This window comes from Mugil cephalus, chromosome 7, assembly GCF_022458985.1.
Source record: "Mugil cephalus isolate CIBA_MC_2020 chromosome 7, CIBA_Mcephalus_1.1, whole genome shotgun sequence".
Lineage (NCBI taxonomy): Eukaryota > Metazoa > Chordata > Actinopteri > Mugiliformes > Mugilidae > Mugil > Mugil cephalus.
This window is the reverse complement of record NC_061776.1, coordinates 3,540,695-3,550,013: the sequence shown is the minus strand read 5'-3', so window position 1 is coordinate 3,550,013 and position 9,319 is coordinate 3,540,695. Positions and strand designations below refer to the sequence as shown.

The window sequence follows — 9,319 nt, the reverse complement described above, 5'->3', positions numbered from 1 at the left end:
ACCATAAAAACCAGAGTCTGATCATTTCTATGGAAGTGGGCAAACTTACAAATTCAGCAGGGGATCAAATACTTATTTCCCCCACTGTATAACACTGTATGAGCTTGATTTATTAAAACTTTTTTTTTTAACAGTGTTAGATTGTGTTTTTATTTTAATACTAGTAAATTGTGTAGAGGATTGTGTTTATTAAAAGTCCAGAGACGTATATGACTCCAGCGTTTCTCAGTGTTGTATTGACTTTATATGGTCATGTACACTTCTCCCTGTCGAGTTGGGACATTTCTTTTTGGGTTTTTTTTAGATCTTGTTTCATTTTGTGTTTCCATGTTGTTCTTTTCTCACCCTAAACTTTCATTAGTGACACAAACCAAGAAAGTGAATAAGGTCATGAGAGACTTTACTGAAGAAAGAAAACCTGCTGAATTTCTTTTTGAATTAGTTGTGCATTCATTTATTGATTTGTTTTAAGCAAAAAGAGAAGCCGCACTGGTGACAAACACTGTAAAGTGTGTGGTGCCCAAACTTTTCAGTGTTCATTGTGACACTTTGCAGAAATAAACAAGTTTTAGCCAGTATAGGGCTGCCTGCAGTATATATTCATAAGTTCCTCCTCTCAATGTTAGTGGGAGGGTCTCGGGCTAAACTTCTCTCATCTCATCATCTACTACCACTTATCCTCACTAGGGTTGCTGGGGCTTTTCCCAGCGGTCATTGGGCGGAAGGTGGGGTACACAGTTTGCCAGTCTATCACAGGGCTAACACAGAGACAAACAACCAGTGAGGGCAGATCTGAGCGTGGAGATGTGCCCAGGCATGACATCACAGGACTTGTCTGGACAACATGTTTTAAGTAGAGTAACAGGATCACCTACATCCCAGGCCTAATAAAACTTGACGTGAAGGATTTCTAATGGTGTAATTTGCCAGTGTAAGGGGATGGTCAAGAGGTGTGACCTGGAAGCACAAGCCCTTAGAACTCAGAGTGTTTTTGGTGTACCTGGTGAACATTTTTAAACTGCTGTCCTTTTTTTGTTTTGTTTTGTTTAGTTTTTTTTTGCCAGCATTTAAGTTCATTTACTGCTCAGAACTCTGACCATTTTTGAACACCAAAGTTCGACTTTCCCGAGCTGAATTGGACACCACCTGAAAACCTCTTCAGACTGAGGACCAGCGATTTATTATGACATTCTGAAGGCGAAAGGGGATCCAACCTTCTACTAGCAATGTGTACCTAATAAAGTGGCCGTTGAAATCATTCAAATAATATAAAAGTATAAAAGTGAAATCAGTCAATTGATTTTGTTTTATTTTATGGGAATGCAGAGTTAATATTCCTGCTAGAAACGATGATATGAACCGAAATGAGAGCGGAACTAAACGTTCACCGATGTCGGAACTTTATCGTGGGACACCAGGCGGAAGTGGTTTGTCTCTTGAAGACCGTCAGTGTTTTTGTGTTTTTGGAGTGAGTTGGGAGAAGGTTGTGTCGCGTCCCGGATAAATGTTTGAGTTGTTGAAGCAACAATGTCTTCATCTGAGAGTTTGAGAGAGTTGATCATCGAGCGACTAACTGCTGCTGCTGAAGAAATATTCGGACTCTTTGAAAGAACTGTCGTCCAGTACGAGGAAGAGATCGATCGTCAGCGCAGACTGCTGGATATCACCTGGAAACCTGAGATAAAGTTACACAGAATAGGTGAGTACAGGTAGAACGGTTTAAAAACTAACTAATGAATGGAAACACACAGTTTGGAGAAGACACGGAGGAAAGACACTGGCCTGTCTGACATGAGGTGTAGCTAGGAGCTAACAGAAAGCTCACTGCACTCAGGCTAACATACTAAGTTGCTAACTATTACTTCACTTATCAGACTTGCAAACATTTAGAAAATGTTATTACTTTTTCCTGTGTGTGTACATATAGTAAAGTTATAGTAAAGTCTGATATCAAAAAGTTGCTAAAAGCAAAGATTTAAGAAGTTTATTTTTGCTCATGTCCACCTAGCTTGCCTTCCAATGAGTCTCCATTTTGAAGTGACATAAAAGAATATATCACAGAGTTGGTTGGATCCGTCTGAACACTGTTGGGAATGGAAAGAGATCATGAGTCCAGTATAAATCCTATTGGATATGCTTTAGAACCGATACGGTGTGGAAACCGAGCAGTGGAACCATTAAGAGTAGAAGAAGATGTGAAACCAGTGGTTTGGAGAGAGGAGGGTGTTGGAAACACTACCAGGTGTCAGTGTGTCTGTTGTTTGCCAATGCCGCTGTTTCAGAGTTAATTAATCCGTGGTCTGTCCTGTATCACCATGGCGCGTACTTTGGACTTCATCCTTCGGTAGATGTTGTCTTTTGACGTCCTGTTGCTCCTCTGTCTCCATCTTCCACTGTTCAGCTTTCACCATTGGTCTTTTTCCAGCTGTCTCTTCTCTCTTTCGCCATCTGTCACTATCAGAACTACCAAGCCAACCAACCCCACAAAAAACACAACAGTCGCTGTGATTTGTTCTTATATGCCAACACTATTTGTCATTGGTTTTATATATTGTTGATCAGAGCAAAACTTCATTCTATAATATGCAGATTACTTGATTGAGTGTTTCATTTGCAAAAGTAAAATGCTTATTTAAATAAATGAGTCAATGCTTTGTTTCTGATGTTTCTGATCAGTCCTCATGTTCTTGTCTTGATTTTTCTCTTGAATTTTTGGCTGACAAACAGTTGGGAGCTTGAGAGATTTGATCACCGAGCGATTGATGGCTGCTGCTCGAGAGGAAATATTCGGACTCTTTGAAAGAACTTTCGTCCAGTACGAAGAAGAGATCGATCGTCAGCGCAGACTGCTGGATATCACCTGGAAACCTGAGATAAAGTTACACAGAATAGGTAAGAACAAGTAGACTGGTTTAAAAACTAACTAATGAATGGAAACACACAGTTTGGAGAAGACATGGAGGAAAGAGACTCAGCAAGAAGTGTTTCTTCCTTGTCTTGAATTTTCTTCAAACGTCCACACGTTTCCTCCATATTTGTGTATATTGGTAAAAGACAAAATACAATGCAACTGCTTTTGTGACACCATTTATTATTTTTACATCTCTCCAGACCAGCCACAGCATTATGTTTGTAAGGAGGAGGAGGAGGAAGTTGTAGATGACCAGCTTTCTAAGCAGGAGAGGGCCTCCAGTCTGAACCAGGAGGAACCAGAACCTCTACAGCTTAAAGAGGAACAGGAGGAACCAGAACCTCCAGGGATAAAACAGGAACAGGAGGAATTCTCCTGCAGCAGTCAGCCGGAAGAACATCTTGTATTGAAGCTGGAGGCTGATTCCTTGATGGAGACTTGTACTGATGAGGAAAGTGAGCTCAGTGAACCACAACCAAAAAGTGAGAGCCCAGATCAGGGAGGAATCGAGTATGTGGACTCAGGATCAACTAGAAATGCAGAGCTGAATCCAAAGAAGAGAAGAAGACATTGCAGAGACACAAGTCACAGTAACAATGTAGACAACTCTCCCATGTCAGAGAGTCAGAGTGATACTGACACAGATAAAAAGTCTGTAACATGTGACATCTGTGGAAAAACCTTCAAGACCAATTTCAACATGAGGGTGCATCGCAGATCTCACACAGGTGAGAGGCCATATTGTTGCGAAACATGTGGGAAGAGTTTCAGAAGGACTGATAACTTGTCAGTCCACATGAGAATCCACACCGGTGAGCATCTGTATTTCTGTGACATCTGTGGGAAGGGTTTCCGTTGGAAAAGTCACCTTAATGCCCACATGAGGACTCACACGGGTGAGAAGCCATACCTCTGTAAAGTGTGTGGGAAAAGATACTCGGCCTTGTCGTCAATTAGAAATCACATGAGAATCCACTCGGGTGAGAGGCCGTACTGTTGCGAGACATGTGGGAAAAGTTTCAGTCAGGGTAGCCATTTGACCGCACACATGATGACTCACACAGGGGAGAAACCGTACCTCTGTAAAGTGTGTGGTAAAGGTTTTGGTCGTAATACTCATTTGACGAGTCACATGAAGACTCATACATGTAAGAAGTTTTCATCCTGAAATATTCATTCATTCTCTGTAACCAGTTATCCTCTGGAGGGTCACAGGGGGTTGGAGTCATTGGGCCAGAGGTGGGGTCCACCCTGGACAGGTCTCCAGTCTGTCTAGGGCTACCACAGAGAGGCTAATGTAGAATCACCAATGAACCTATATGTACTTGGACAGTGGGAGGAAACCAGAGTACCTGGTGAGAACCCACACAAAAACAGGCGACAGCTGTGAGACATCGATGCTAGCCGCCAAAAAGACAAATTTGTTGAGGTTGAAAGTAGAACTTAAAGATACAAAGTGCCTTCAGACTCTGCTTCAACAACCTTGTGGGTTTGCTGCTTGTAACACTGTGTGAGCTTGATTTAATAAAGTCTTTTTTACCAGTTTCAGGTTGTGCTTTTGTTTTAACTCTGCTAAACTGTGTAGTGGATATGTGGGGAATCTTACAGGTGGAAAATACATCACATGGACAGTGGTGGAAAATTGCCCAGCCAGCATGTCCATGTTGGTCCCATAAGGGTTAAATATGGGCTGCAGATAAGGGTCCCAAGTGGGTTTGTCTGCGGTTTCCATGGTGGCCCCATCTGTGTTTGCCCATACGGGCCTCAAGTGGGTTCTGACTGGGTTTCAGCTGGGGCCCAACTTGCTGAGTTGCACAGGACCCATGTAGGCCTCATATGTTTGCTCACATGGGCACAAAGGGGGATCAGACTGGACCTTCAATGGGGCCCAACTTGAAATTTGCCCTGTATATGCCTAAGCCCACTTAGCCCACTTACATCTGTTATGGGGCTCATACAGCCAGCCCACACATGTGGGGCACATGCACCTCAAACCACATGGGACCTGCAAAATTTACCCAGTTCAAACCCATGCCCACTCAGTGCCCACTCAGTGCCCACTCAGTGCCCACTCAGTGCCCCGTATTTAACCCTTGTGGGCCCCAGATGGACAAGCTGGCTGGGTGTTTTCAGAGCCCCCATGCATTCGTGAAATATTACATTAAGAATCATTCTTAGATCTGTAGGAAGTGTCATTTCTTTCAGTATAGTCGCAGACAAAATACTAGAGAAATGCTAAAACAGCCATTAAATATCTTAAAATTGATTGGTTTCATAGAAATACATAAGACATTTTCAGTATCGGGTCATCTTGGTTCCCCACTAATGAAGGCCGTGCTTTTCATAAAAAGACACAAATATTTCATGATAATCTTTGAGATTGTGTAAAACTTTAATGGTGTCCATGAACTTTTTTCCATCATTGTATTTATTAACAAAATAAATACATAACAGAGACGTACATGACACCAGTGTTTCTCAGTCTTAAATTTGACTCGACTTGCACCCAAAAGCAACACACGAGGAAGCTGATGAATAACTCTGAGGTCACTGAAATCATTCAAATTAAATCTCATCATTAAACTCTTCCCTTAGTTTTTGACCTGAGCATGAAGTCAAGAGTTTCTCTGGATCACATTCATAACCAAATAATAAAGATCATTTTAAATTTGGTCGATGAAATCTGTCTGTCTGTGAGAGTTGATAAATAAATGAATAAATAAATAAATTCCGTGTATGTTCCAACATGTCCTTCTCACTGGTGGTGGAAGTAGAGCAGAACGAAACCAAGAGCGAGTCTGGAGGAAGTGTGGGCGGGGCATCGATATCGTGGCTCCGCCCTCGGACCGTACTGCGCAGACTCCGACTCCAAGCTCCGAGCAAGATGGCGCCGCCCGTGTCTCCGGGTAAATAGCGTCAGTGTGTAAGTGAGTGAGGACGTCTTATCTATATTTATATGCAGCTGTCTAACTTCACTAGTGTATGGACCGAGCTGGAAGACGACTATGTCTTCTGTTATAGTAACAATGTCTTCATCTGAGAGTTTGAGAGAGTTGATCATCGAGCGACTAACTGCTGCTGCTGAAGAAATATTCGGACTCTTTGAAAGAACTGTCGTCCAGTACGAGGAAGAGATCGATCGTCAGCGCAGACTGCTGGATATCACCTGGAAACCTGAGATAAAGTTACACAGAATAGGTGAGTACAGGTAGAACGGTTTAAAAACTAACTAATGAATGAAAACACACAGTTTGGAGAAGACACAGAGGAAAGAGACTCGGCTAGAAGGTTGCTAACATGCTTCATCTCTTGTCTTGAATTTTCTTCAAACGTCCACACGTTTCCTCCATATTTGTGTATATTGGTAAAAGACAAAATACAATGCAACTGCTTTTGTGACACCATTTATTATTTTTATGTCCCTCCAGACCAGCCACAGCATTATGTTTGTAAGGAGGAGGAAGTTGTAGATGACCAGCTTTCTAAGCAGGAGAGGGCCTCCAGTCTGAACCAGGAGGAACCAGAACCTCTACAGCTTAAAGAGGGACAAGCAGAACCAGAACCTCCACAGATAAATCAGGAGCAGGAGGAACCAGAACCTCCACAGATAAATCAGGAACAGGAGGAACCAGAACCTCCAGGGATAAAACAGGAACAGGAGGAACCAGAACCTCCAGGGATAAAACAGGAACAGGAGGAATTCTCCTGCAGCAGTCAGCAGGAAGAACATCTTGTTCTGAAGCTGGAGGCTGATTCCTTGATGGAGACTTCTACTGATGAGGAAAGTGAGCTCAGTGAACCACAACCAAAAAGTGAGAGCCCAGATCAGGGAGGAATCGAGTATGTGGACTCGGGATCAACTAGAAATGCAGAGCTGAATCCAAAGAAGAGAAGAAGACGTTGCAGAGACACAAGTCACAGCAATGTAGACAACTCTCCCATGTCAGAGAGTCAGAGTGATACTGACACAGATAAAAAGTCTGTAACATGTGACATCTGTGGAAAAACCTTCAAGACTAATTTCAAGATGAGGGTGCATCGCAGATTTCACACAGGTGAGAGGCCATATTGTTGCGAAACTTGTGGGAAGAGTTTCAGAAGGTCCGATAACTTATCAGCCCACAAGAGAATCCACACCGTCGAACATCTGTATTCTTGTGACATCTGTGGGAAAGACTTCAGTTGGAGAAGTCACCTTAATGCCCACATGAGGACTCACACAGGTGAGAGGCCATATTGTTGCAAAACATGTGGGAAGAGTTTCAGCAGTGCTGAGAACTTATCAGCCCACAAGAGAATCCACGCCGGTGAGCATCTGTATATCTGTGACACCTGTGGGAGGGGTTTCCGTTGGAAATGTCACCTTAACGTCCACATGAGGATTCACACGGGTGAGAAGCCACACCTCTGTAAAGTATGTGGTTATATTTCAGTGTTAGTATTGCTAATTTATTGAGCCACATGAGACTCCGGTGTGAGGACGCATAACTTGTAAAGTGTGTGGGAAAAGTATCGGCCTTGTCTGTCCATTACAATTCACATGAGAATCCCTCGGGTGAGAGGCCGTATGTTGCGAGAACATGTGTAAATGTTTCATGCGGGGTATAGCATTTGACGCAACATGATGACTCAAACAGTGGGAGAACCGTACCTCTGGTCAAGTGGTGTGGTAATGGTTTTGGTCGTTTAATACGTCGTGAGACCAATGAAGATCATAATGTACGAAGTTTCATCTGAAATTAATCATTAATTTCTGAAAGTTATCTCTGGTGGGTAGGGGGGTTTGGAGTACATTGGGCAGAGGTGGGGTCCCATGGACAGGGTTCAGTTCTTTTAGGGTACAAGAGAGGCTAAGTAGAATAACAATGAACTATATGTATTGGAAGGGGAGGAAACGGGTACTGGTGAGAAACCACATAAACAGGCGACAGCTGTGAGATGAGACATCGATGTAGCCGCTCAAAAAGAAAATTTGGTTGAGGTGAAAGTAGTAGTACTTAAAGATACAAGTATTAGATCTGTTAAACTTGTGGGTTTGTGTTGTAAACTGTGTGAAGCTTGATTTGCATAAAGGTTTTTTACCAGTTTCAGGTTGTGTTTTGTTTTTAATTGCTAAAAATGGTGTGTTGTTGTTGATATGTGTGGGGAATTTACGGTGGAAAAAATACATGGACAGTGTGGAAAATTGCCAGGCCAGCATGTCATGTTGGTCCATATGGGTTAAATATGGGTGAGATAAGGGTCCCATGTGGGTTTGTTGCGGTTTTCCAGGGTGGCCCGCCCTGTGTTTGCATATGGGCTCAAGTGGGTTTGGAGGGTTCAGCTGGTGGCCAATTTGTGGAGTTGAAGGAATGTAGGCCTCATCTGTTTGCTACATGGCTCAAGGGGTCAGATGGATTATATGGGGCCAACTTGAAATTTGTGTATAGATAAGCATTAAGCCACTTACATTGTTAAGTGGCTCATACAGAGCCACAGTTTAATTTGATCGACTTGCACCAAAAGCAACACACGAGGAAGCTGATGAATAACTTTTGTAGGTCACTGAAATATCAAATTAAATTCACATTAAATCTTCTCTAAGTTTTTGACTGAGATGAATTCAAGAGTTTTCTGGACACATTATAAACTCATAAGATATTTAAATTGGTCGATGAATTCCTGCTCTGTTGTGAGAGTGATAAATAAATGAATAATAAAATAAATTCGTGTATGTTCCAACATGTTTCTCCTGGTGGTGGAAGTAGAGAGAACGAAAACCAAGAGCGAAGTTGGAGGAAGTTGGGCGGGCATCGATATCGGGGGTCGGACGTATTTGCGCAGACTCCGGATCTAAGCCAGCAAGATGGCGCGCGCGTGTCTCCGGGTAAATAAGCGTCAGGTGTAAGTGGTTGTGAGGAGTTTAACGTATTATTTATATGCAGCTGTTTCTAACTTTACTAGTGTATGGACGAGTGGAGAGTTATGTCTTCTGTATTAGTAAAATGTCTTATTGGAGTTTGAGAGGTTGATATCGAGCGATAATGTGTGTTGAAGAATATTCGGGACTCTTTGAAAGGAATGTCGTCAGTAGAGAAGAGAACGATGTTCAGGAGTATGTGGATATCATGGAAACTGAGATAAAGTTAAAGAATAGGTGAGTAAGTAGAACGGTTTTACAAAAATAAACTAATGAATGGAAACCAAGTTTGGAGGAAGAAGGGGAAAGAGTGGCCAGTTGACATGAAGGTGTAGTCTAGGAGATTACAGAAAAGCTCACTGATAGGTAAATAAAGTTGTATATTATTCATTATAGATTGAACATTTAAGAAATGTCATTATTTTTCCCATGTGCTGTTGTAACATATAGTAAAGTGTATAGTAATGTCAGATATAAAAGTTTTAAACGCCAACGATTTAAGGAAGTTT

At 42.2% G+C, this 9,319-nt stretch overlaps 2 protein-coding genes across 4 annotated transcripts; both read left to right on the top strand.

Moving 5' to 3' along the window:
- The first annotated feature begins 1,397 nt into the window (after positions 1-1,397).
- Positions 1,398-4,456, top strand: LOC125010985 (zinc finger protein 34-like). Of its 3 annotated transcripts, XM_047589965.1 has the most exons (4): positions 1,398-1,699; positions 2,728-2,892; positions 3,112-3,639; positions 4,106-4,456. In XM_047589965.1, the coding sequence occupies exons 1-4, from the start codon at positions 1,528-1,530 to the stop codon at positions 4,210-4,212; spliced, it is 972 nt and encodes a 323-aa protein (XP_047445921.1). In that variant the 5' UTR covers positions 1,398-1,527; the 3' UTR covers positions 4,213-4,456. The 3 variants fall into 3 exon arrangements, with proteins under 3 accessions (XP_047445921.1, XP_047445919.1, XP_047445920.1); XM_047589963.1 differs by having other exon boundaries at positions 1,400-1,699; positions 3,112-4,456; XM_047589964.1 differs by lacking the exon at positions 2,728-2,892 and having other exon boundaries at positions 1,400-1,699; positions 3,112-4,456.
- A 601-nt stretch (positions 4,457-5,057) lies between these two features.
- LOC125010623 (zinc finger protein 239-like) lies at positions 5,058-7,748 on the top strand. The gene is made up of 3 exons (XM_047589390.1): positions 5,058-6,109; positions 6,340-7,325; positions 7,689-7,748. Exons 1-3 carry the CDS (start codon positions 5,917-5,919, stop codon positions 7,746-7,748), a joined length of 1,239 nt encoding a protein of 412 aa, XP_047445346.1. The 5' UTR covers positions 5,058-5,916.
- The last annotated feature ends 1,571 nt before the right edge of the window (positions 7,749-9,319 follow it).

Bases quoted from the DNA above. Each gene is read 5' to 3' on its own strand.
- LOC125010985 (XM_047589963.1), top strand. From the start codon at position 1,528: ATGTCTTCATCTGAGAGTTTGAGAGAGTTGATCATCGAGCGACTAACT. The intron at 1,700-2,727 runs GTGAGTACAGGT...GCTGACAAACAG, and splicing joins GATAAAGTTACACAGAATAG to TTGGGAGCTTGAGAGATTTG. The intron at 2,893-3,111 runs GTAAGAACAAGT...ACATCTCTCCAG, and splicing joins GATAAAGTTACACAGAATAG to ACCAGCCACAGCATTATGTT.
- LOC125010623 (XM_047589390.1), top strand. From the start codon at position 5,917: ATGTCTTCTGTTATAGTAACAATGTCTTCATCTGAGAGTTTGAGAGAG. The intron at 6,110-6,339 runs GTGAGTACAGGT...ATGTCCCTCCAG, and splicing joins GATAAAGTTACACAGAATAG to ACCAGCCACAGCATTATGTT. The intron at 7,326-7,688 runs GTATGTGGTTAT...TCTGGTGGGTAG, and splicing joins AGAAGCCACACCTCTGTAAA to GGGGGTTTGGAGTACATTGG.